The sequence below is a fragment of the Mustela nigripes genome, chromosome 8 (genome assembly GCF_022355385.1).
Source record: "Mustela nigripes isolate SB6536 chromosome 8, MUSNIG.SB6536, whole genome shotgun sequence".
In the NCBI taxonomy this organism is placed as follows: Eukaryota; Metazoa; Chordata; class Mammalia; order Carnivora; family Mustelidae; genus Mustela; species Mustela nigripes.
In genome coordinates, this window is record NC_081564.1 from 77,151,053 (window position 1) to 77,179,024 (window position 27,972).

The 27,972-nt window shown below is 41.8% G+C and overlaps 1 protein-coding gene across 1 annotated transcript in view; it reads left to right on the forward strand.

The window, feature by feature from the left end:
- The window catches only part of CDH20 (cadherin 20), a 204,161-nt gene extending 178,567 nt beyond the window's left edge, over positions 1–25,594 (forward strand). The window contains exons 7-12 of the mRNA XM_059409764.1: positions 1,034–1,287; positions 7,942–8,078; positions 10,642–10,763; positions 15,336–15,453; positions 20,008–20,259; positions 24,470–25,594. Of these exons, the coding sequence (XP_059265747.1) occupies positions 1,034–1,287; positions 7,942–8,078; positions 10,642–10,763; positions 15,336–15,453; positions 20,008–20,259; positions 24,470–24,975 (1,389 nt within the window). The 3' untranslated portion in view covers positions 24,976–25,594. The remainder of the gene's footprint in view (positions 1–1,033; positions 1,288–7,941; positions 8,079–10,641; positions 10,764–15,335; positions 15,454–20,007; positions 20,260–24,469) is intronic.
- Positions 25,595–27,972: the final 2,378 nt, after the last annotated feature.

A 27,972-nucleotide genomic window follows, 5' to 3' on the forward strand; every position in this document is an offset into this window, starting at 1 on the left:
AAAAAAAAAGAAGCAACCAAAAAATTTTATGTATGACATGGAATTTTACTACAGAAAGTCAAAGGTTTATAGACGACCTTTGAATGAGGAATTTAAAAATCTGTATAAGCATTTCTACTTTGACACTGTAGAACCATGCACTAAGTTCCAAGAACCATGGAACTAAAGCTCCAGTATTTGAAGCCTTCTGTCTCCAGTCTCTTCAATTGTAAAATGAGGCATTGGATTAGGCCTTTAAAAGAGATTTTTAAAAGAGAGCATCTATGGTAAACTTAATACACAAACATTGATATGACACGGTATTCTGAGAACCCTGGTAAGGTGCTTATAGTAGTTTCTTAAAAAAAAATCACTACTGCTTTATACCAGAGAATTTTTTTTATAGGGACAATGGGTGGCTCATATGGCTAAACGTTTGCCTTTGTCTTAGGTCATGATTTCCAGGTGCCAGGGCCGGGGGGGCGGGGCGTGCGGGAGGTGGTGTCGCGGGAGGTGGTGTCCCAGCTCAGTCTGCTTCTGCTCCCCCCCCCCCCCCGCTTCTCTCTCTCACAAATGAACAAACAAAATGTAAAAAAAAAAAAAAAGAAAGAAAGAAAAAGAATTGTTTTAGGGAAGCAAATGGAAAAGACTAGGCCTCAGTTTGGATATTGTGAAACTGAACTCACACTCTTAGTTCTCATGACATTCTTTCAGATAAACAAGCAGCTTTAAAGACACATGGACCAGGTTAGTTGAAGAGTAGGCAGGTTCAAGTACAGCCTGCCCAGAGCAACGGGGTTTTTCCTGATTCGTACCCCAGCTGCCTTCACACTCTCTGAAGTGTCCAGATCGTCCTTACATTTTCTATTAAAAATAACCTTAAGACCAAGAACTAGAGAACAAAGGAAAAACTCCTCTTGTTTTTCCTTTTGCCTCTTTTCCACCATTTTAATGAAGTTGGGAGTGTCTACCCCTAGCCATCAATACTGGCGATCCTTCAGAACCTTGACATATATGCTCATGGCTAATCAATTTTCCTATCATTACTTTTCAGCCCCTGAGTTTTGAAAGCAAGAAAAGTTACACCTTAAAAGTGGAAGGAGCCAATCCTCACCTAGAGATGCGTTTTCTGAACCTAGGCCCATTTCAGGACACAACAACAGTGCACATCAGTGTGGAAGATGTGGATGAGCCCCCCATATTTGAGCCAGGCTTTTATTTTGTGGAGGTTCCTGAGGATGTGGCGATTGGAACAACCATCCAGATCATTTCTGCCAAGGACCCGGATGTAACCAACAACTCAATCAGGTTTTTCCACATATTTCACCTTTCTTACACCTTAGAATCTTCCCTTCTCTGGTATCTAATTTTCCAGCACTTTCTCCCTTTGCTTCTTTGATCTCTGGAGACTCTCCTTTTTAGTTCTTCTTGTTTAAATAAGATAGTCTTTTCATGTTATTTTGAAGTAAAGTTATCGTTATGTCTGCAACTCACCGTCAATTACTTTAGCAAAAAAACGGAAGCATGCACGTTCAAGCACACACACACACACACACACACACACACCCTACCTTAGTTTTCAGTCATAGCCCTACTGACATTTTGGGATGGATTCTTTGTCATGACAGGCTGTCCTGGGCATTGTACAATGTTTAACAGCATCTCTGGCCTCAACCTACTAAATGTCAGTAGCACCCTCTGAATAGTAACAACTTAAAATGTCGCACATATTGCCAAATGTCCCAGGAGGAAGAAGGGATGGAGGGGATCAAAATCATGCCCAGTTGACAACTACCAATTCAGATAAAGCACAGACAGACACAAAGATACCAAAAAGTTAAGAACGGTCAAATCCAGGGCACCTGGGTGGCTCAGTGGGTTAAAGCCTCTGCCTTCAGCTCAGGTCACGATCCCAGGGTCCTGGGATGGAGCCCTGCACTGGGCTCTGCTCAACAGGGAGCCTGCTTCCACCTCTCTCTCCGCCTGCCTCTCTGCCTACTTGTGATCTCTGTCTGTCAAATAAATAAATAAAATCTTTAAAAAAAAAAACAAAACTGTCAAATCCTGGGGCACCCAGGTAGCTCAGTCAGGTAAGCATCTGATTGTTGGTCTCAGCTCAGGTCTTGATCTCAGAGTTGTGAATTCAAGACCCACATTGGGCTCCATGCTCGGCATAAAGTCTACTAAAAAAAAAAAAAAAAAAAAAAAAAAAAAAAAACTGTCAAATCTCAGTAGTGAATACAAAAGTGAGCAATGCATATTCTTTGAATTTTTATGAACCTTTGATTTTTCTAGTATATATATTTCCATACACTACAAAAGAACACAGAAACTACTCCTACTGTCAACAGCTACAATGCCATGTAGGACTGGCCAGATAGGGCTTTCTATTTCAAGCCTATAAACCAGTCTCTCCGTGTGTTTCAAACTTAAAGATTCCAATCAATTCCACTGTGGGGGGCGGGGGAAGGGCTCCTGGGTGGCTAGGTCCATTAAGCCTTAAGGTCATGATCCCAGGTTCCTGGGATTCAGCCCCGCATCGGGCTCCTTGCTCAGCAGGCAGTCTGCTTCCCCCTCTGCCGCTCCCTCTGCTTGTGTTTGCTCATGGCACCTGGGTCACTCAGTGGGTTAAGCCTCTGCCTTCAACTCGGGTCATGATCCCACGGTCCTGGGATCGAGCCCCACATTGGGATCTCTGCTCAGCAGGGAGCCTGCTTCCTCTCTCTCTGCCTGCTTGTGATCTCTCTCTCTCTCTGTCAAATAAATATATAAAATCTTAAAAAAAAAAAATGCTTCCCCATCAAGGCATGGAGGAGAGCTACTGCTCTTAGAGCCATGGCCATTTCCTCCCATCAACTCTGGAACCAAAGTGCAAACAGCTGGTGGACAGGTTGACACCTCAACCTTCCAGAGCAACTGCCAAGCCTCTGAAGCTTGACACAAAAGATCAGGATTCCAAGGCTGTTTTGAGGCCATCTGTCACATTAATTGTTGAAAGCCACATGGCAAAATGGATCTGGGGTTTTAGAGCAGCTAACACATTTTAAATGCACCCCAATTTATCAAATGCCTTTCCTATCAATGGGTACTTCCCTCACCTAGTGCTATTTCGTATTTAATGAAAACGTGCTTTTTCGGTTTAACGAGGATGTTTCTCTCCTGAGAATAAATATACTAGAGGAAATCTGCTTCATCTAACCAACTAGTAAACATTTGACATTTGCAGGCATTAAAATGGCTAAAATGATCTTGTTTAAATTCTGGTATTTGATTTTTAGAAATCAACTAATCCTTCTGGTATGAATTATATCAACTTTACAAAAGTGATATTTCAACCTTAAGGTTTTCAAATGTATAAGAGGAGGGAAGAAGTTAGTGAAACCACATTATCCTCAAAACTACCATAACATAAATGAAACAGATTCTATAAATTCGTATTTTCAGAAGCCAAGAAAAAATATGTATCTCCTGATCAATTAGTTACTCTGTTCATGTTGGAAAAGATACTGTGGGGAAAATTTTATGGAGGGAGAGAAATGAAGCAGGCATAAACTTGAAAAAAATAGAGCCCATTTCTAAAATAGTCAATCAAATATCCAATGGATAATTCCACATCTTCCTTCCTGATTCTGAATCTGGACTTCCACATGGTAAGCACTGGAAATATAGTTGTTAGGAGTCACACTGCTAAATGACAAACAAAAGAGACTGCAGTCAGAAAACACACACACACACACACACACCCCTATAGTGTTCGTGCAGTATTCAAGACTAAAGGCATTAATTATCTCACAACAGATGCAGAAATGAAAGCAAAACACCAACAAGCCTACATCCACTTCTGCCATGGAGCAAAACAAGGTACACAAATTAAGGAATCCTGTCTGGCGAACAGAAAATTCCGCTTCAGATGACTGGCTTTTGAAAATCATCAGTTGGCCAGCATCAGGGAGGTACATAATAGAGAGGCTTTTTATTCCAATTGATCCCAGTGAGGAGGAATCCACAAATGAATGGGCCAGAGGCAGAGAGCAAGGTCCCCTGGGCTTATCCAGGGGGCAGAACTCTAGGTCCTAAGAGAGAAACTGGCAAGAACAGGATGACACCCACAGACCTGGAGATAACAAGATAAGCATTCAGACAGAGGGGGCAAAGGATCCCACTGATCAAATCGGAGATCATTCTCCTCTGCCTTTCAGCTGCAAAATACAATTCAGACTGCCAAGACAGAGGGTTCCTGACTCTGTACTATCTGACAGGAATAAAGAATGGTCCCTAGACTCAAGAGAAATACCAGAGTCCTGGATTCTCAGAGGGAAAAACATATAACAGGCAAATCCTTGGCTATCATTTAATAAACCCATTTGGAAATTACTGTCCTATGTTATCTTTCCCCAAATTGCTCATTTTATCTTTATTTTTCCTATGAAAGCTATTCTCTTTTAAAATAATTTGCAAGTTATATGATGCTTGGCTAATTCATCTTCTGCATTTTTATTAGAAATAAATGAGATTTATATTCCTATAAAGAAAACACATATTAAATTGCCCTCAAATCAATATATCACCTGAAGTTAAAATGTTATGGATAAAAGGCCATTTAACTTTTTAAAAAGATTATTAGGACTTTCATAATCTCCTTTCTAGAAATTTTATGGCGTGGTCAGGCATATAAGCTGGTTGTGATTTACTAGTAAATCCCAAAACCAAATCTCCAGATTTAGTTACATATACATGAAAAATACGATGTTTAGTATCACCTAAACAATTTAGGATTTCCTAAATTTTTAATAAATGCCCAAGGCACTTCTGGCAAGCAGGAAACTAAACCATTTGGCCACTGAAATAGGCTTCTGCTGGTATAGAAAGAGCCTGCTCTCCTGTGCCTTCCTAGAGTATGTGTGCGGATTTAGCAAGCCTGCCCATGATGCCCTCCCTACCTTCAAATCGCTCCCAAATTCAGAGTATGTCCTCAGCCAAGCAAGTAAGCCGGGAGCCCAACAAACACTAGCTATTGTTCACTGAAGGCAGTTTTGTGCGTGCATATTGTGCCTATTCTGCCCATAATAGGTGAGAGCATTATGATTAGAGAAAGGAAAACCACCTACATAATTCACTAGTGTATCCCAATTTCCTCATTCTCCATCTGTATCTACACCTTTAATTTGTTCTCCTGCCTCCTGAAAATTGGCCCCGAGTCCCATTCAGAGTAGCGAGTGCCATTACTGCCTCAATTCAGTAACTTCCAATCTGGGAAATCAGAAGGAGGTTCCACTTGCTGAGGAAGGCTTCTCTCAGGCAAGCTTGCAGGGTTGCCTCTCGCTGTGGCACCAGGCAGGACTGTCAGGGCTTCTGTCTGTTGGTTATTTCTATCACCCGACCTCCCGCACCATCTGCAACATTTGCTATGGCACCGCAGGTCTGGGCGTAGAAAGCTGCTTCATCATAGAGGCTGGGGCTGCCTCTCCCCTCGGGAACTAGGCCTACAGCTTGGAGAGCTGCCATCAGGGTTATGGCTCTATGGGCTGAATGGCTGGCTGGAAGAAAAGACCGCATTTTTTCCCAAAGACAAATTCAACTCTTAAAAGAGCCAGGGAACTTTAAAACTAAATCACTAATTATACCTAGAAAAAAAATGTTCCAATTAATTTTAAATGAACTTTATAGGCATGTGTTTGTTCTTTACTAAGAAGTCAAAGGTTTGCCATCACAGGCTTAGTCTATTTCAAGAAGAGATAAGGCTTTGTTTCTTTAAACAATTGCATGCATTCCCTGTACGGTAAGGCAGCCTGGAGTGGCAGTTACTGGCAGGAACCTGAAACCAAACTGCTTAGGCTTGATTCCAATCTTGGGAAAGTGACTTAACCAAGCCAGGTCTCAGTTTCCTCACCAGCATAACCAAGGTAACAGCACCAACCCTCCTAGGGATACTGTAAGGATTAAATGAGCCAGTATCTGTAAGGTGTGTGGGGCAGCGCCTAGCTATAGGAAGTGTTCATTAAACAGAGTCACAAAAAGAGAAAGGTATTAATGGACTTCCTTAAATTTCCCAACTCTTGGAGAATCACAACTAAAATGATTTCATTTCTCCAGCCCTTAGTGGTCACTTTTTCCTTTAATTCCTCTCTGAACAGCCAACTGGAATCTACCTGGAACATTTTACCAAATAATACATACACATGCATATACTGTGTGTGTGTGTGCAATTACACACATATTTGAAACAGAAGTTATAACATCAATATTTACCCTTACTGCATATGAGAGTCTGGCATGCATATGTTCTATTTCATTTTCTTTTAAGACTAGTCATAACCTACTATATTGATTTCACTAACCTGCAATGTAAAAACAATGAATGCACTGAAGAAACTTCTTACTCCCAACAAAATGGCAGTTTCCTAGTTTCAACTGCTTTAGGACACAGACTGCAATCACTGGCAACTTTAAATAGAATTCTGAACCCAATATATTACATGGTTTTATATTAGCTCTGCATATTATTAGCTATTTAACTGTATGAAAGCGACTTCTCTTAGTTTTCTTTTCTGCTAAAAGAGATAATACCTACCTTCTAGAAATTTTATAAAAATTTAAAAAGAAGGTATAAGATATCTGGTATTCTGTAGTGGCACCAATTATAATTACTGGCTGTTACCAAGGACTACAAAGATTCTCAAGAGTGATTCTCAAGGGAACCCACTGAGTGGTTCAGTGGGTTAAGTGTCTGCCTTTGGCTCAGGTCATGATCTCAGGGTCCTAGGATTGAGCCCCAAAATCAGTCTCCCTGCTCAGTGGGGAGTCTGATTCTCCCTCTGCCTGCCGCTCCCCCACTAGTACATGCGCCGTTTGCTCTGACAAATAAATAAAATCTTAAAAAAAAAAAAATTAGTGGTTCTCAATCATGGCTATATATCATGGAAAATTTTAAATATACAGATGCCTGAATCTCGCTCCACACTTAATGAATTTCCCAAAATGGAGACCAGGTGAGTGAACACAGAGGGTCAGATTGCCAAATCAGGTTCCACAGGAATTGTCGCTCTTACCCAGTACCCAAAATAAGTAATGACTCAAAGGATAGAAACAACAGCAAAATATGAGGCAAGCAGTCTGTTCTTGGAGAGGCCTGAAACCATCAGGTAAATATCCTTCTTCTCCTGCATAAGGATGCATGTTGGTCCATATCAAACATGAAAAATATAAGCAATGAAGTGCACGTCTCAACAAAAAAGGAGCCATTTTGGTTACAGAACATCTGCTTTTTATACCCCATTAATTACATAGCTCACATGATATTTTCCAACAAGCTGTGCCCCATAAATTCATAAATTCCAGGTTTATTTACATTAAGCAATGTAGTCAAACCTGGTTCATCCTGCTAAAAATATTCCACAGATAAGAATTCTCTAGCTAGTAAATACCAACACCATTGTTTGCCAGAGTCAGTCATTAGCATGCTTACAAAGGACCTGATGGAAATCTTTCCTTCTCAATAGGTGATACTAATTACACAACTGGAACCAATGAACTATACCTTTTCCAGTCCTAATCTTGCATTTCAAAACTTACATGAATAAAATTTTGTTGTGAACTAAGACATGTAGGGGCCAATATTCAGAATGACCCAAAAGCCTTAGGACATATTGAGCTTTAAACAGCTGAAATTGATTATTAATTGGCTTAAAACTGCCCTAAGACTTTGGCACCCTGTTTTATTTCATTTTACAAATGAGGAAATTCAAGCAGTAATAGTTTGTTATTGGTTGTTTATGTTTTTAGGGGGTTTTGGTGGGGGACTGTTTCTGGACATGATCAAACAGCAAATGCGGTTTTCCAAGTGTCCATTAACTCAGAACTGTTTGGGCCATGTTTCACACAGTATGCACTCAGTTCTCTCATGTAGTATGCTGTAGTATACTTATTCAAACAAAACAATATATTTAATCTGTGTTTTTACAGATATTCCATTGACAGAAGTAGTGACCCTGGCAGATTCTTCTATGTTGACATTACAACAGGTGCCCTAATGACTGCAAGACCCCTTGATCGGGAGGAGTTTTCTTGGCATAATATCACTGTCCTTGCTATGGAAATGAGTAAGTAACATAATAAATTGGTCTCCATAACATGACAAAATATAAGCATTGTAGAATGTGAAAGAAAACTTCTAGAGCTTGTTATATTCTTTATGGGAAAAAACAGAAATTATGGTTTATGCAAGTGAGTGAATGCATTCAGTTCAAATTTTATCTCCTATATACCATGTCCTATGCTAGAGAGTAAAAACAAACAAACAAAAACAACAACAAAAACCCCACTATGCAAAAGCAGTACAAAAAAACAGCATCCTTAAATCAAGGAGCTAGACTTCTATATGAAGAAAGGGACAATGTCTAAGAAATCTAAGAGGTTTTCAACCTTTAGTAAGATTGGGAATGCACAAATAGTATTGAAGGGGAGCCAAGAATTCCTGTCCCCTTCAAAGGTCCTTCTAGCTGGACTAAGAATCAAATTGACAGGAGACAGATTAACAAAAGAAAATCAAATTTAACATACATACATATGGGGAATGCACACAGACATAAAAATTCCAAAGACACACAAAATGAGGTATATGTATCATTCTGAACTATAAAGAAGAGGTAGGAGTTTGAGATTTCAAAGGAAAGGAATGCATTTCATAGGATGGTAAGAGCACATATTTGGTAATTAGAGGTTTCCCCTAACATACAGATGGGTCACTCAGATAAAATATATCTGTTAATAACCTTTATTCTGGGTGGGGGGAGCCCAATTTAGATTTTTCTGTGTGGGTTAAGGGAGTGACAAAAGTTTCTCTTGAATGGCAGGGCCTCACGTGCCTTCAACTCAAAATAATCCACAGCCAAATTGGCACATGGGGACAGGGGGAGCTGTTCTGAACCACTTCAGTATAAAATATTACTACTGGATGAAAGAAAGCATTTATAACATATCACCCTTACCACACACATACATACACAGAAACACGGATACAAGAATTTGAGACATCTTACACAAAAAGCAGACTTATGAACAGAAACTTAAAAACAGAATGAAAAACTACTAAAAACTAGATTAACATATTTATTATGAACTTCACAAAAATTAGATTATTTACTACTACCTTCAGTTTGTTTGTTTGTTTTCATAACACTTAGTGATGGTGAAGGTTCAGGGAAATGCAGACTCTAATGTACTGGCAGAACGATGTATAATCACTTGAGGGGCAGGGGGGAATTGGGCAATTAAGCTTTCAAGATTCTCCAAAATATTCATATTCTTTTTCTCAAGACTTCTTACAACTATCTTAAGGAAATAATCATAAATATCAACCAAGATCTACATACCAAAACATCTACTGCAGTGCTATTTTAACATAAGGGGAAAAATGGGAATTACCTAAAAGTCTAATAATAGGAGTCGACCTAAGTAAACCGCAGTAAAACCAAATAATAAAATGAGACTATCAAACACATATTAATATACATGTTTTCAAAGTATATTTCAATGACACAAGATAATATTTGCCAAAAGTTTTAAATCCAACTTTTTAATTTCCCTTAATTGCAGTGCATATGTGTGTGTCTCTCTCCATATTTTGGGACACACGTAATATTACATATATTATATAGTAGATATCTCTGGTGGTAGGATTGTAGATTATATATACCCTGACGTTTTGGGGGGATTTTCATTAGTCCTTCTATAAACTAGTACCATGGTTACAATGGGGGGGGGGAAAGTAAATAGGTCAGTAATTTTGGTAACAAGGCAATAGAAATATTTAAGTAGATAATGTAGGGGAGCACAGATATTTTGGGGAAAGAAAAGAAAAAATAAATCAGAAGAATAAGGCATTCTGAGATTTTATAAAATTATTTACTAAGAATAATCTGTGTGTTTAGTTTCCATTTTATCTTCTTGGGATAAGGCCAAAACAAAAATGGACATGAGGGGCACTCCTGGGGCTGTGAAACTATCCTTATGTGGCAATGCCAAGCAAAAGACAGACCAAAAAACACACTTCCCCATGAGTGACTATGAGTAACTTCTCCCGCCCTAGCCAAAGATATGGATTTGGTGTATGTTTGATCCTATAATATCCCCTTAGTCCCTTAGCAGAAATAAATGTGCAGTGTTATCTGTACTTCCATGAATAACCTGAAACCTTCTGAAATACAATTCAAAGAACTGATTATTCCACAAGAATAAAACCAAGAAAAAAAAAGGAATAAAGCCAAGCAATGCCACACAGTATGCATCCAGTTAGAAATGGGCTGTTTTCAAACCCAGAATATAGAACTGACCTGTCTTTAATTTCATAACCCGAAGCAGGAGCCAAGTGAGTCAAACCTTTTTAGGCTGCATTTTGTGTTACCTGCCCCCGCCCCCCAGAATCATACTCTTCTCCTCATCCTCCTGACATCACACACTCTCTCAGACACACACCTTGATCTGCCCTCGTGCCCTGTGTTCTGGCCGCACTCTTACTAGGCCACACATGCATCCTAGGTTTCTCTTGCCATTTCCAATTCCTTTAAAAAACCCACACTGACAAGGTAAACACCTATTCCAGCAACGAGCAGCTTTCTTGTACTACTGAACCCTCACCTTTGGTTTTCTCTGTGTTCTCTTTAGATAATCCTTCCCAGGTTGGAAGTGTTTCCGTCACAATCAAAGTCTTAGATGTGAATGACAACGCTCCAGAATTCCCCAGATTCTATGAAGCTTTTGTGTGTGAAAATGCCAAAGCAGGGCAGGTAAGGCAGTCTGTGTGATGTGCACGTTGGTTCGCCTCTGCCATACAGAATGACTGCTACAGATAACCAAATTTGCCATCAGAGAAATTTAGACTCCAGAAACTAACAGTTCACGAAAGGGTCCCCAACTTCCATGCATGATGTTCCAAGTTTGTTCAGACAACCATGTGGCATCCCCCCACCCCACATTTTAATGATCTCAGCAATGCTTTGATGGTAGCTTGCTTCACAGGCTGGCCTGAAGTTATCTACTCATCTTGGAACTGAACTGTATAGGGCCAACTGCGGTAAAGTGTGCTCTGGGTCCTGGGAGCGAGGGACCAGGAAGATCAGAAAACTCTTCTCTTTTCCTCAGTTTAGCACTAATACCTGAAAATACTTGCAGTAGGGAAGCTTTATTTTTTGTATTTTCCCACCTCCCTTTCTTAACTTCGAACAATAGGTAACTTGTTTAGGGACTACCTGCCCTATTCTTAGAATGATTTGTAACTTAGAATACCTACTCTCTCCTCCCTCAGTTAAAACATCATTTTCCTAATGTTGTTCATGTCAGATCAGTTTTGAGAAGAAATGAATCTGAAGACACAAATATCTACTAATTTGAAATAACCACAGTTCTCTAATTTGCGTATTTTCTAAAGTATGCTTTTAAATGTATATGAAAAATTTGGTCGATCAAATTCCAAGTGCTATAACTGAGAAACATTCAGAACTCTGCTTGGAGTGGCCATGTATTCATGCATGTTTTGGGCTGCTGCCTACCCCGTACCCACCCTTCCATACCTCAGAACATCGGCCACGTCCTGTTTCTGCTCCTGGTTTTGTAAGATGCTTTCTTCTCTCACCTGTGACACAAGAGATCCCTTAACAGCCCTAATTTCTTCCCCCACAGTATATTCTGTGGTCCTATGGATACTGGCAGTAAAGCAAATGGAGTCAGAATAGTTTTAATATGGAAGTTAAAAGTCTGTGAAGTGCATACCTACAAGGCAAGGACTCATGCTTTGGTAATTCAGGCAGATTTTGCTTTCTCTTCTCTTACTCACCTGGAACATGACATCCTGCTGCACAGAGACTCATTTATACAATCAAAACTCATATTAGCACCCTGCATTCACCAAAGATTAAGTCAACACATCTTCACCTTTCTCAGTTAAAAGAAAAAAGTGATTTACATCTACTACGGGGGTGGGGGAAGCAGTCCTATAATGATTCTCATCTAAATCCTCCCATCAGTGGATTCTTAAAATTCAAGGCAATGGTGTACAGCTCTCCTAAAAATTTTTTCAGCAAGTCTTTAATAATTCTACTTCCACATCTACTGAATTTCTAAGAAGACCTGAAACATTATGCAGCTAGTAAAAGTTACAAAGCAGACTTTATGGTATAAGAAATGATCTGTGTCACTAGAAGTAAAGAAAGAAGGTATAAAAACCACATGTACATGCTTGCAGCTACATAAAATTATGCCTACATGTGAACTAAGACATGTAAGGGTCAAGATCCAGAAACAGCAATAGTTACTATGCTATGGTAGCTGAGTTTTGAATGAGGGGGTTTGAACCTGAATTTTAACAATTTTTGTTTTGTAGTATAACAATTTCATATATATATACTATATAAAGCATAACATAAAATGTTGTTTTATAAGATCTTATAACAAATATACATGATGAAGCTAATTATTAATCTACATTATAAAGAAGGTTAAAAAACAGCACATTAATTAAAGCTCCTCTCCCCCAGAAAACGAAGCACTTACTTTCTTAAAGGTCTTCAGAATAGAAGTTGCATTCTGACAGGTCAATAGCACTTTTAACTACCTATCCTGGGTTTCAGGTTTGGTTTTGTTTTGTTTTTTAAGGATTTATTTATTTATTATTTAGAAAGAGAGTATGGCTGGTATATGAAAGTGGGAGGAGGGGAGAGGGAGAGGGTGAGGTGAGAGAGAATTCCAAGTCCGCTCCCTGCTGAGCACAGAGCTTCACATATGACTCAACCTCAATACCCGAAGTTCATGACCTGAGCTGAAACCAAGAGTCAGGCACTCAACTACCTGAGCCACCCAGGTGCCCCTAACTACCTCTCTTGGTTTTGAAGCACATGCACACATCTCCCATTTCTAAATACATTCTTTTTTTTTTTTTTTTTAGGTTTTATTCATTCATTTGAGAGAAACAGATCAGGATTGGGGGTGATGTGGGGGGAGGAAGCAGGGGGGAGGGAAAGGGACAGGCAGACTCTGTACTGAAAGCAGAGACCAACACAGGACTCGATCCCAAGACCCCAAGACTGAGTCAGATGTTTAACTGACTGAGCCACTCAGACCCCAAGACTGAGTCAGATGTTTAACCAACTAAGCCACCCACCCTTCCAAATACACCTTTTAATGGCCTATCAGACAGTCCTTTACAGCACAGTTTATTTTGTGGCTTAAAGATCAGGTCATGGGCCACAAGTCTGTCACATTTATCATCCTTAGCCCAAGATACTAAAAATCCTACCCCTTGATTTCGGCTCTGGGACATACTTTAAAGGTTTTCAAAAGCACACAGCTCAGTAGGCATGTCTGGTTTATAGCGCATCAGGCCTCCTTGTGTTAGATGTGTCACATACTGTGGTCAGCTGTGTGTCTGCTGAGTCGGGAAATGTGCTGGCCTCTCAGCAAGCAGCCAAGAAGAAGGCCCATAAAGAAATCAGATGACCTACCTGGCGATGGCTGAAAGCAGAATGAAACCAGCTGAGCCAAATATTGCATGGCAAGTGGGACCGAGAATGAAATCTGACCTACCAGGAGAGTGGAGGGCAGGAGCACAGGCCATTGTGTTCCCAACTATTGCAACCAAATTTGCCATAAAAAAAAAAATCCAGACCCCAGAAACGAACCCAGCAAAGCAGTGCCTTTGCTTACTCATTCTTTAAAAACCCTGTAACTGACCCCTGATGCACTGGCAGGAGTGTCAAGTCTACAGGGCCGGTCCTCTGCCTCAAGCCCCCATCTCGCTACTATGTGTATAATTTTACAGGTCAGATATTCTGAAATGACTTACCCAACTATATACTTCATTATACACAATCACCTATTTAAAAGATTTTATTTATTATTTTTTGTCAGACAGATATCATAAGCAGGCAGAGAGGCAGGCAGGAGGTGGGGGATCAGGCTCCCCGCCGAGCAGAGAGCCCGACGTGGGTCTCAATCCCAGGACCCTGGGATTGAGCCAAAGGCAGAGGCTTTAACCCACTGAGCCACCCAGGCGCCTCCATAATCACCTATTTTTAACATTCGTCAAGAAATATGTTTCGTCAGAGCACCTGAGTGGCACAGTTGGTTAAGTGTTTGCCTTTGGCTCAAGTCATGATCCCAGGATCGTGGGATTGAGCTCCGTGTCGGGCTCCCTGCCGTGTGGGATGCCTGCTTCTCCCTCTCCCTCTGTCTACCCCTCCCCTTGCTTATGCTCTCTCTCTCACGCTGTCAAATAAATAAAATCTTTTTTTAAAAATTTTTTTAAAAAGAAATGTTTTGTCATTATGTGTGTGACACTATGGGCAAGATGGAAAGTACAGGACTTGTCTCAGGAAAGTACAGGACTTGCCTGAACCACCCAGGCACCCCTTTTGCAGCATTTTTTTTTTTTTTTATCATGGCCTTCATAACCTTCATGACAAACTACTACTTTGAAAAGCACTGTGGAAAAGGCAAAGTTTGAGCCAAAAGAGCTCAGAGAAAACCATCGCTTCTTTGGTACTCCTCAACCCCAAGCTCTGCTTCTGACTCTACTCTGTTCCATACATCCCACTGTAGGTCTTGAGCTCTACACCTTTCCTAGCTCCTCTTCCCAGTCACCAAAAAGCAACAGCCCTGTGACCCAACCCCTCCATCTGTGTTCCATTAACCTGACACAGGAGATTTCTCTCCTAGGTATTGGCAATTTTTTTTTTTTAATTTTATTTCTCTATTTGACAGAGAAAGAGAGACAGGGAGAGAGGGTACACAAGCAGGGGGAGTGAGAGAGGGAGAAGCAGGCCTCCTGCTGAGCTCGATCCCAGGACTCCAGGATCATGACCCAAGCTGAAGGCAGATGCTTAACAACTAAGCCACCCAGGCACCCCCTTGTATTGGTCATTTTTAAGTAGAGGCTTCTCAAAGATAGCAAAATGACCCTGAAAATATTAACCCAAATGATGAGGTTAAGTAGGTGAGGCGGGAGAATGAAAAAGTGGGAGATAAGCAGGAACCTGGAGCATCTCACAGCTCTTTAAGCCAATCTTCTATTTAGATTGCTTTAAAATGACTAGCGTTGGTGTGGGAATTTGTTACGGTGAGGCTTCACCCCAGAGGTACTCAGGTAACATTCACTATGTACCTGTCAATGTATTCAGGCCCAACAATAAAGACCAAATACAATCCTGAGTTGTGTGATGGTACGGGGTACTTTCCATAAGTTTCGAGAAGTTTCCTTCTCATCAGGGAAAACAATCCACTATTGGATTTCAGGGTTTAGGATATCGCCAAGCCCTGAAGATTATTCTTTCAACCCTGATTCATATGATTTCATGTCACTCCCACAGCTGATCCAGACAGTGAGTGCAGTGGACCAAGACGACCCACACAGTGGCCAGCACTTCTACTACAGCTTGGCTCCAGAGGCTGCTAACAACCCCAACTTCACCATTAGGGACAACCAAGGTAATGGGGGGACAGGAACCTACCAATGCTTTCTTATAGCTTGGGCTGGATACTTTTGGTCACTATACCATGCAAACAGTGTCAAAGGTCACCTGCTCTTCAGTAGCAGTGGGGACATTCAATGCTAATTTGTAATTTTTAAAAGTTTTATTTCAAAAAAAGATAAAAATTTAAATTAAAAAAAGTTTTGTTTCAACAGATCAAAGACAATGTCCTCTGCTGATTCTGAAACTTTTAGTTCATCAGTTCACAAATGTTTTAGAGTTGGCGCTGTGTGAGGCAGTGCCAGGCAAAAGCTTTCCCTCATTGCCATAGATAACAGCCATGTCTGTATGCTCTATAACTATAGGAAGAATCTGAGAAAAACGGTAGAAATTGAACTAGATAAAGAAAAAAACCTGAGGGAACATTTCTGACCAAGCATCAAAGGGGATAGCGGTGAAAAGCTCCCAGAACAAAAGGGAGAAAAGGCTAAGATGACAAAGGACAAACATAGGATCACAAAGTGTAGCTTGGCACTGAAACAACTCTATTACTTTATAATGATTTTTAAAAGACAGAGCCAGGTGGGGTTTCTTATTCCAGAAAGCACTCCCCACTACAACTTGGCTGGAAGGGAATTCTAGACCCCTCTTGTGCAGTAAGCATTCTGATCAGCTAAGAAATGTATAGACCTAGCACAGTCTTCATTAGGCACAGACGGGAAAAGGAAGGACTTTTGTTCTCTCATCAAATGATTTTCAAAGAAAGATCAGGAAAAAAATCACTTAAATCTGTCAAGTGAACCCCTTCTGTTGCTAACTCTGCTACGTGCTGTCTGACCTTGGGGAGAGAGGTCATCACTTCTCTGGGCCCTACTAGCCTCATTCTTATTCCAGTTCTAAAATACTAATTGTTGGGGCACCTGGGAGGCTCAGTCTTTAAGCGGCTGCTTTCAACTCAGGTCATAATCCCAGGGTCCAGGGATCGAGCTCCCCATCAAGCCCTGCATTGGGCTCCTTGCTCAGCGGGAGGCCTGCTTCTCCCTCTCCCACTCCCCCCGGCTTGTGTTCCCTCTCTCCCTGTGCCTCCCTCTCCCCATCAAATAAGTAAAATCTTTAAAAATAAAATAAAATACTAATTGTTACTGTGTAACATCTAAACAAAGGGAAACAAAAAGTCATGATTATGCCTGCCTGGTCTTAGTCTCAAACATCACTTATTTGAGACTTAAGTATTAATTCAACCCCACATGATATTCTGCCATTAACATTTGAGACTATTAAACCTGTTTTCTTTTAAATGTAAAACATCCCTCCAAATCTTTCCTTTAACATTCTACATGTTGTCATAAAATCACTCTGATAATTCTAGAAGGGAGGGTAATACAAATCATAACAACAGAACTACAACAATTAAAAATCCTGATCTTTTTATTGGGTCAAATTTTGAGCTATTCATTTATCTGCTTCACAGGGAAATCTTTCCTACAAAAAGTAGTTCAGCCCCCTCCAGACAGGTTTCATAGTGGAAACCAGGAGCCGGGGGGGGGGGGGGGGGAATATTACATTACACTCTTTCTTCATATTTTCACTGAAGTGTCACTCTATGCCTTCACTCTGATATTTATCAGAATCAACAAGAAAACAATATGCAGCAAAATGCCGCAAATTTTTTAAAGATGACTTTGGATACCAATTCACGGAGCCAATGCTTTAAAAAGATGGGCCACGGGAGTATGATGACTAGAAAAAGAAATGAGTCATTTCTTGGAAGGTTTTCCAAAACAAAAGTCAGCACATCTTCAGTAGAAAGGATGAACTCTTAATCTCCTCATGACAATTTATCCCATGAGTATTTTCTACGGAGGCTCATTTAAAAAATTGACCAGCATCGATTTGGTGGATCTGCTGTCAGGACCCCAACTCCCATGCCCAAAACATCTCTTTTTATAAACACCACAAGGCACTATCTCAAGTAGAGCCTTCCTTACTTTTTTTTTTTTTTTAAATCCACAAAGCATTATTAAAAGGATTGTGTGTATGTAGCATTTTGCAGTTTCAGACACATTTTTCCCATACTTTTCTTTATTTGATATTTATAATAACCCTCAAAGGTTTCGATGAAGTTACTAATCCCTCTGATTCTCGTTGTCTCCGATAAGGAAAGAAGGCAAATGGGCCACAATCAGAAAGTGAGTAAGCATTATGGCTAGGACTGGAAGATGGGGCCTGTTTTAGCCACACACACACACACACACACACACACACACACAGGCGCGCGCGCTTGAAAGAAAAAGGTTTTGTGTCACCTTGGAAACAAATACTGTTTCCAAATGGGTTACTCAAGCCCTACTCATCATATTCAACAAAAACTCTGCAAGTGGCTACTGCAAGTTGCCAGAACCCTTCCAAGACTAAAGTCAGCAAGGCAACACTCTGATCTTTTTTCTTTTTCTTTAACCTTAAATAATTCTGAGATCAAGAAACATGATGTATAGTACTTAATTAAATAATGATGTAATACTTTTATGAAATTCTGCTCTGGTGAAGCTTTCTAAAAGTCTTACAACCCAGCCTCAATTAAACTGAAAAAACTAAAATAGATTTCTATTTGAGAAAAACTTGGTTTCTGAAAAAACAAGACTAACACTGTAAAACAGAATACTATTTAGCTACTAAATCTGGAAAAACAGAAAAATGGGTGGGTTGTACAGTAGGTAGAAATATAATCCTCAGGTGGGCAAGCAGAGGGCCTGTACCAAAGCAGGAAAGGATTTCCACTGGCTGGATAATTTTCAAGAGTTAACATCACTAGACCAAATAACAAATAACAGCAAAATGGAAGAAATGTATACTTGGAGTCCGAGAACAGAGCTCAAATCTCAGCTCTGCTACTAAGTTAGTAACTTTGAACAAATTTCATCACTTTCTCTAGGCCTTAACTCACCTGTATAAAAGGGTCAGATTATCACTATCTCATCAAATGTGAAAATGAAATGAGATGCTGTGCACTTAAGCACTCAGTAAACAATCACCAATATCGTGAAAAGGCAGGGCAAGGAGGAAGGAGAAAAGCTAACAAAGGGATAACATATCCATCAGAATAAGCTAGCCTATGCTGAGGAACAAATGACTGCAAAATTCCAGTGGTTTAACACAACTAAAATTAGTTTCTTACTCACATAAAACCAGCTGTGGATCTGAGCAACAAGGACAGCTGGTGTCCATGCAGCTCAGTGTCCCAGGCTGCCTGGCTCTCCATCTTAAACGTTCTTGTATAGTATTGCACGGAGGCAAGAGAACACAGAGAAACACGTATCAGCTGTTAAATTCTTCTGCCTGGAAGTGATGCAAATTGTTTTGCTCATTTTTCATTATCAAAAGCAAATCATATAGACATGCCAAAATTAAAGAGGGCAGAAAAGTATAATCCTTTAATATGTCCAAGAAGGGAAGGAGAACCAGAAATATTGATAATAATGTTTACTTTGGTTAGGCTCTCAGAAGTTTTTGTGAAGTTCTAGACTCTTCCTTGTAAAATGTAAACCCCATGGACCTTCCCTGTTGATGTCAGCTTTGAGAGTCACTGCTTGCATGTCCTATCACATCTCTAAACTTTTCCTCTACTGAAAATGATCTGAACTTTGCAAAAAAATATATGACTTGTAATTCCAACCCACTGGAAGAAACTTGAAAACAAAGATTAAAAAAATAAAAGATCCTAGAACATTACATTAGGCAAATATAAATATAAATACACAGACACACACGACCTTTAAGAAAACACATCAAATAATTTCGCTACTTCCCTTTAAAACTGGAGGGAAAAAAACTAGTATTGCCGATCAGGAATGAATTTCTCCAAGTTCTTATTAACTCTGTCCCCTCAGACCACAAGTAAGGGGAAATAACAGGGTGTGTCACGTGATTAGGGGATTTCAAACAAGCTTCCGCTAAATGAGCAGTTTCTTCAGAAAGCACAGAAGGAGTTGGTGACCGCTTTCAGAGGTGTAAAAGAAAACAGCCAAAGACGTGACTTCCAGTGAAAGTGGCAAAAATAAGCAATCTGCCACAGCCAAGTGGGCTCCTCAGCATTCTTCTCCTGGAGGCACAAAGCAGCCACAGGGCCTTGGAAAGCTGCTGAGCGGGGGAACAAGCAGGGACCGCTAGTGGCCAGTGATTGTTCATTCCTATCAAGCTTTCACAGGAACATTCCAGTTAGATCTGAAGTCTAACAGTTCGCCCTTGGCACTTTATGTCACAAAGGGTAAAAAAGACTCTCAAAAAGGGTTTCTCTCTTAGGCCCCAGGGCTTTGCCTAGAAGCAGAGCAAAAAAGTCCGAGGTTTTGGAATCCACATGCTGATCCAGACAAAGCAGAGGGCACGCTGGGCAGCCCCTCCAGGGACTGTCTGCCGCTCCCTCTCCGCCCCCTCTCCGCCCTTCCCACTCCCACCCCTGCCCTCTTGCTCTCCTCAATCTAAGAGATTAATTCGCTTACTGGGTTCTTCCTTTTTCTTTCCTCTGGCTTTTCCACTCCCTTTTTCCAACTCCTACATCCCCTGTCTTCTTCAGACAACACCGCCCGGATTCTCACCAGGAGGTCTGGCTTCCGGCAGCAGGAGCAGAGCGTCTTCTACCTGCCCATCCTGATAGCGGACAGTGGGCAGCCGGCGCTGAGCAGCACGGGCACGCTGACCATCCAGGTGTGCACCTGCGGCGACGACGGCCACGTCCTCTCCTGCAGCCCCGAGGCCTACATGCTCCCTGTCAGCTTGAGCCGGGGCGCCCTCATCGCCATCCTGGCCTGCATCTTCGTCCTCTTAGGTGAGCAAGGGGCTCCCTTCTTTTCTGTGGGGTCCCGTAAGCGCTTACTTGGCTACCATTCTAACACTGCTGTTCAGAACCTGTTTTCTACACCATGCTTATTGAAAAGGTGGTAGAGTAAGGCTGGGAAAGAATAAAGAAACTGAAGGTAGGATGCCTGGGTGGCTCAGTTGGTTAAGCAACTGCCTTCAGCTCAGGCGGTGATCCCAGAGTGCCAGGATCAAGTCCCGCATCAGGATCCCAGCTCCTCGGGGAGAAGCCTACTTCTCCCTCTGACCTTTTCCTGTCTCATGTTCTCCCTCTATCTCCATCTCTCTCTCTCCCTCTAATAAATAAATAAAATCTTTTAAATATATATATATAGAAAGAATTTATATATATATATATTTAGAGAGAGAGAGAGAGAGAGAGGGAACGAACCTGAAGATAGGTCCTTCCTTCAAGGAAGTCATGGCCTCGTTGGCCAAATCAAAGCAAATACATTTATCAAGCATCTGCTATGGGCCAGGGTACCATTCCAGGTGCTGGGATTAATAAGACAGACACATCCCAGCCTTCACAAAGCTTACTTCAGAGCAAAGCAAGTTCATTTTGACACCACAGAATCAACACGACAATTTGGGGCAGGATATGATAAACACCTCTTCTGACCCCTTCATTTCACATAAGTAGTAGCTAAATCACAAAGAGAGAGTGACAGGCCCAAGGCAAAATGTCAGAGGCAGAGGCAGAAGCGAAATGCAGACGACCCTGCACTATTCATCCCTGTATCTGAGTGTCAAGGCTCTTTTCCTAAGTGTTCATCCCCCAAATTCTGGAGGTGGTAGGTGTTAAGGAGAAGAGAAGAAGGACAGGGTATCCTGAAGGGACAGGAGACAAGGCTGGGTGCCATTTTATAGAAGGTGGTCAGGGAAGGCCTCCCTGATAAGACCTTTGAACAGATACTTGAAAGAAGTGAGAGTGAACCCCGTGGCTCTCTGGGGGAATAAGCTATTTGGGGGCGTTAGCACCCCTCCAAGGCACTGTGGCCATCTAACAAGGAGCAGTGACTACACAGGATCAGCGTGCCACTGCTGGTGACATAAAAAGGTGCGATGACAGGCTGGTGGGAGAGCACAGGTGAGGGAGAGGATCCTTTCTTCCTCTGCTCAAATCATACAGGCAGCCACTCACCTCCTTGCTCATAAATAAGGCTATTCGAGCAACTGTTTTTGAACTCAACACTCAAAAGCCAACAATAAAACACCTAAACTAACTCTAAAAATGACAAAAATATCTGTCCATATATCCCAACTCTTCTGATTAAGTAATTCATTGCACACATATTTTGCTTAGAAAAAAAACAGACTTAGATAGTAATATCATCTAATACGAAAGAAACCCTACCGTTCTATGAGGGAAAAGAATACAGCGCTGGGGATTTAAGTGAGAACAGACATGTGGAGATCCACGTAACCCCCTGGCCCCAGGTTTACCTATAAACCAAGAAACGGAGTCAACCGAAGACAGAACGTCCTGACTACAAAACGTCAGCCCTTCATTGAATTTCTAGGTAGGTCTGTGGAATATGCCTCTCAGAAAACATTTGCAAATACCACATGTGGTTTGATTTTGTTGTTTTAGTTCAGGGCTACATGAGAAGTAATATAAATTAAGTAACTTTTCTAAATCCTCTGACCCCTAGATCAGAGAGTTGTTACGATTTCTGGGCCGGGTCGGCACTAACACCCTCCTGCAATTCCCCGAGTGTCCACAAGATGGCAATGGGAGTCCTTGAGTGTAGGACAGGATAACCTACAAGAAGCCATCGAAGAAACTTGCTGGCGGGAGAAATTTCCAGCCTGCCTATTCCTACTCCTATCTTTGGAAAATGTCCACATTATAAGTTCACCCTTGCCCACAAAGAATAGAAAAAGCCATCATTACAGAAAGACCGATTTTAAAAGACTGGCACAGAGATAGTCTCAAGCTAGAAATGGTGTGCAAGGAACAATTTACACTGTGCCTCCAAACCCACTATGTCTTATCTTCTGAACTGTACAGAATAAACGGGTAGTTTTCACAAGCTAAACTGAGCAGAGATTTATATGCAACTTTAGATAAAATCCTCAGTTTTAGGCACTCTTATTTCTAAGAATGCGTATCCTAAATAAAACTTAATTCATAAAACTGAGTAAGTCCGTAGTGGATTTGCCAACAAAATACTACATTTTACGGACAATTAAATAAATTTACTAATTTCAACTTTATAGTATTTTTTTTCCATGTCTCTAGTATAGATCTAATTCCTAGAAAAATCTCATGGGCCCTATGAACTGTGCTTGAAATACCTAAAGATCCTCTTCTGTCAGGGAAATCTTTCAGTTGAATAGGACCATGTTTCCCAGAATCTGATTTTCAGGGCATTATCTGATACTTGTTATTTAAATCAGATTATCTAAAAAATACATTTGTATCTTATTTTGTAAGATAAAGATATTTGTAAGGTAAATATAAGATCAATCAATTCGATAAGCTGCCTAATTCTCTAACATCAGAATTCCTTCCAGCAGATATCCAAGACTTTTCTAATTTTGCTTCCTAGCATTTTCTTAAATACCACCCCTACCATTCCAGGATCATCTGTGTGAACGTTTTTCAGTCCTTTGGGAAGAATTACCCAGCCAGCCCTGCCTCTGAAATCTCTTTGCAACACATATAACCCTATGATAGTCCTTCTCACTGCCTGACTAGTATAAATCATCTATATTTCCTTAGATTACAAGTTTATAAGACCAAAAATCATGTCATATCAATGTTGTTTCTCTACTGTTTTGCATAGTACATAAAAAATATGAGTTTAGCACTTGTTCACTGAGCCCCACGAACACATAATGTTCATTTAGAATCATCCCATTTACCCAGCTCTACATCCAACCAGCTCACACACCCGCCTCCCACACCCACTTTAAGCCCCCACTTCTTCAGAGCCCTATTAGACCACTCCTCTGAAATCCCGCAATCAGGTAGTCCATAAGTCGGATTTTGGCACACACAGAAAATATACAAGAGTATGTCATTGTTTCCTGTGTTTGCCTTTTGTCACCCTAGCTATTTGGGAAACTATTAGGCATTAACATCATTTTAACTGCAATTTACAAAAAGCCCATTCTACATCCAAATGTTTTAAATCATTACCATGAATTTTTTAAGTCAGTTCATAATTTTACTAGGCATACGACTGAACTCCATTTTTCTTCCCCTTGGTAAACTGCAGTTTCATTTTGTAGTGTTGTCAAGCTGTTACCGTTCACCAGCTATAACAAAGCACATCAGGAAAAAAAAAAAAAAATCAATAGCAGTTCTACAGCTAAAACCTCAACACACTTCCTGGAAAACATTTTCAGTCACAGAGATAAACAGTTCAATGGGATTATCTCTATCTCTCCTTTAAACCACAGTGAACACATCCTGGGGGGGGGGGGGGACCACATTTATTGGGATAAAATTTTATCCAAATCTGCAAGGGCACCTCTAACAGTGTGGTGTTTCTTTGATAACATGCGGAATTACATAAAATGTCACTGCTAGTTCTTTTCCTTCCATGAACATCCCTGGGTCCAGACAGTCACCACTACCTCTCTAACAGAAGGCTTTCCGAGGAATCGGAGTTTATTGGAGCAATAAGCAATAAGGAATCACTTATTTTTTTTTTAAAGAGATACGGAAAGACTAAGACTTGGGTTCATACTTAGCCTTTATGTCCCTATGCATATGTACTAATACGTGATTCTATTTGCAGAGTGAAATCCTACTAAGATCCTAATGTCAAAAAAAAACAAAACAAAAAAAGGGGGAGGGGGGCTTCTGCCTACGTAATAAGATTCCCACATTATCAGAAATGTATATTTGTCCTTACACGGTCAGAAGACACTGTCTGAGCCTTAGCATAGATTCCACGGAGGCCGTAGAGCTTACTGGGATTTAATTCGGGGGTGGCCGGCCACCACCTGCAAGAAAGAGAGGGCTTCACCTGCCTACAAACCCCCAGTGCGACCGCGCAGAATGAGTGAGGAGGCCGACCCTGAGGTCCAGAACATCCGAATGCCGTCTCTGGGCTCAGCGCTCAAAGACCCCGTCCCATACCTGTGGTTCCCCGGGGCCCCCTGCCGTCACGGCCCCCGCAGCCGGGTCTCCGGGGTCAAGAGCCTGTCCTCTTTGTCTCCGGCAGTGCTGGTGCTGCTCATCCTGTCCATGAGGCGGCACCGGAAACAGCCGTACATCATCGACGACGAGGAGAACATCCACGAGAACATCGTCCGCTACGACGACGAGGGCGGCGGCGAGGAGGACACCGAGGCCTTTGACATCGCAGCCATGTGGAACCCCCGGGAGGCGCAGGGGGGAGGCGCCCCCAAGACGCGGCAGGACATGCTGCCCGAGATCGAGAGCCTCTCCCGCTACGTGCCTCAGACGTGCGCCGTGAACAGCACGGTCCACAGCTACGTGCTGGCCAAGCTCTACGAGGCCGACATGGACCTGTGGGCCCCGCCCTTCGACTCCCTCCAGACCTACATGTTCGAGGGGGACGGCTCCGTGGCCGGGTCGCTGAGCTCCCTGCAGTCGGCCACGTCGGACTCGGAGCAAAGCTTCGACTTCTTGACGGACTGGGGGCCCCGCTTCCGGAAGCTGGCGGAGCTCTACGGGGCGTCGGAGGGGCCCGCGCCGCTGTGGTGACGGAAGCCGGGAGGCAGGCGCGCGTCCAAACGCGGACGTTCTCGGCGGCCGCGCAGCCGCGGTGCAGCCGACCACGACCACGCGAGCGAGCAGTACTGTGCCGGAGAGTGAGAGGGTGAGCGGCGGCGGAGAGAGCTCTCTCTGGATCAGCTTTACTTGGTTACGTGAAGTTAAGCAGTCGCAAGGAAACACGGGAAGAAGCGGGGGCAGAAACTCCAATATCCTTTCGTTCCTTTTTTCTTTTTCATTTTTGCGACACCGCCTTCAAGGGCTTGGCGTCCGAGGTCAAGTGATGGCGAGCTTGGCCTTTCTCTCCCATTCGCCAAGGCCTTTGTCGCTTTGTCACTCTGCCACCACTGAAGAGTTTCCGGTCTTACCTACGCAGGTGGCAACCGAAGGGAAGTCTGACTCTCATATCCTTTTTCCTTTTTCCTCCCTTTTTGAAAAAATTTTTATCTTACTTTGTTCTCCATTTAAGGGTTTTGCTGGCTCATCAGACCGCACAAACCAACCCACACAAAAGAACGCTGAAAAATTGTTACTCGGTGAAATTAACCTACTTGTCCTGGGATGGATGGAATTTCTTTTAACCCTTTTGAGACGAGGTTAAGGCGAATCAGCCTTGCATGACGGGTGGGTGGGGGATGGGAGAAGGAAGAGGCATTGACTTTGTGCTCAAGTTTAACGGCTGAACCAAGAGTTGCTGGCATTACAGCGAAACCAACGGCATCAAGTTAGAGTGCTCTGTTCTCTCGGCTCTTGAACTGTGCCCCTGCAAAATTGTTCAGAACAAAACCAGAAAATCTGCCTCTTTTGCACTGTAGATGTCTCTTCCATGTGCCAAATGTGAAGATTAGATGCTACAAATGAAAGCCAAATAAAAAGAAGTATCTGATAAAAGCATGGGTTAGAGGGCTTTCCTAATCTGTGTGAGGTCAATCCAAGGGATGTTTACATACTGTAGATAACCTACTTGAACAAAAATCAGTATTATAGAGAATAAATGGATGTAAGAAAATTACATGTATAAGTTTTGTATATTTGTTAATAATTTTGGTAATAAATATGATGTACTGCATCTCAGTACCCTAGCACTTCTTTTAATAAAAGTTAAATAGAAGGGAAAGTCTATTGCACATTTGTTTAATTGCAGAGCACGAAGATGGCCTTGTGATCTTGACCTAGCCTCAGGTTCCTGGGGCTGGAGCTGATTCATCAGGCAAAGGCACCAGGGGAGTAGTATGACACTGTGCATTCTTTTCCAGTCACTGAACACATGAATATTGTGGTTCCAGCTGTTAAGCTTTTCGTGAACACTCTTCATCCCCTCCATCTCTGAAAAGAGTAAAGGACGGTTTGATGATATCAATCATGTAAAGGTGAATCACGCCCCAAATTTTTCATTTTGTGAGAGGGTTTTCCACATAGCCACCAAGGAGACAGGCCACTCTCCTACTTCTCTGTTCTATTGGCAAATCAACTATGTACAAACGAATACAAATATATATCAAATCTGTACAGCTCACCAAGACTGGATGAGTTCACAGAAGGCAGGGACCATATTTTATTCATCTTTCCTTGCCCCACAATTGATTGGAAACAAATTAGTTTTGTGTGGGTCTTGTTTATAAAAATGGTTCTCAAATTTTGATGGGTTCAGAATCTCCTGGAACACTTGTTCAACAATAGCTTGTTGGGCCCTACCCTCATGCAGTTTCCAATTCAGCTGATCCGGAACAATTTGCATTTCTAACAGGTTTCTAGGTGGTACAGATGCCCCTGGCCCATGGGTCAGTCAGACTTTGAGAAGCTCTGCTGTAGGGCCCCTCTCTCTCAAACACAAGAAGATTAGATTATCAGCCCACTTACACTGGGGCCCATCTTTTCCAGTATGAAGGATAGTTTGGATAGAAGGATAGAAGTGTGCAAGAAGACTGACAAACGTCCAGGAGCCCGAAGGATATGTTTTATGGTCTATTGCATGGTATACTAACAGCCAAGAAAATTCTTATCATCAGACATCAGTAGACTAACCCTTTCTTCCCATCAAAGGCAGCTCTCACACATCCTCTATGAGTAAGGTATGATATAACCAAAGATAAGAATAAGCAAAGAAATAGGGGCACCTGGGTGGCTCAGTGGGTTCAGCCTCTGCCTTCGGTTCAGGTCATGATCTCGGGGCCCTGGGATCAAGCCCCACATCGGGCTCTCCATTCAGCAGGGAGCCTGTCTCCCCCGCTCTCTCTGCCTGCCTCTCTGTCTACTTGTGATCTCTCTCTCTCCTTGTCAAATAAATAAATAAAATCTTAAAAAAAAAAAAAAAAAAGAATAAGCAAAGAAATAAAGCAAGCTATGAACTTGAGTCCAAACCAGCCTCTACAACTACCAGTTACTTGAATGTGAGCAAAGTAACCCCTATAACGTTTTCCTTTCTGTCACGAGCCCTGAGGATAATTTTGTGACTATTTTCCTTTGTATTGCATGTGTTAAGAACTGGGAACAGCTGTTATCCTAACCACAGGAGGTTATCATGCCCCACATCCTGCAAATGTGGTACCCATGATACTGGGCATGAAGTGATCAAACAATCTCCCAGAGCTTCTGGTCCCTGGGAGGATGTTTAATGGTGTGATACAGGAAGTGTGAGAGAAGTACAGGGTGAGAGCTCCATTTCAGCTCACATTTTAAGCTGAAAGAGATTCTTCCTCCAAACCAGTTTTAAAATTCCCTTTCCATGGCCACAGTTTACCAGAAATGCTTTTCCCTCTGAAAAGAAAACATTAGCACCACCAGACAGAAGGCAGAATGGAATTAGGTTAGGCAAGAGTGCTGTAGAATTATTCAGCCATTGCTTTGTTAACAGGTAAAAGAGCTAGCCTATAATTTACATGTTGGGGGGAAACAGGAGCATCGGTAGGAATCAATTAATAAGACTGTCGGAAACTATTCCGGAACAAGAACACAAGCAGATAAAAATGATCAGTGAATTTTCTGAAA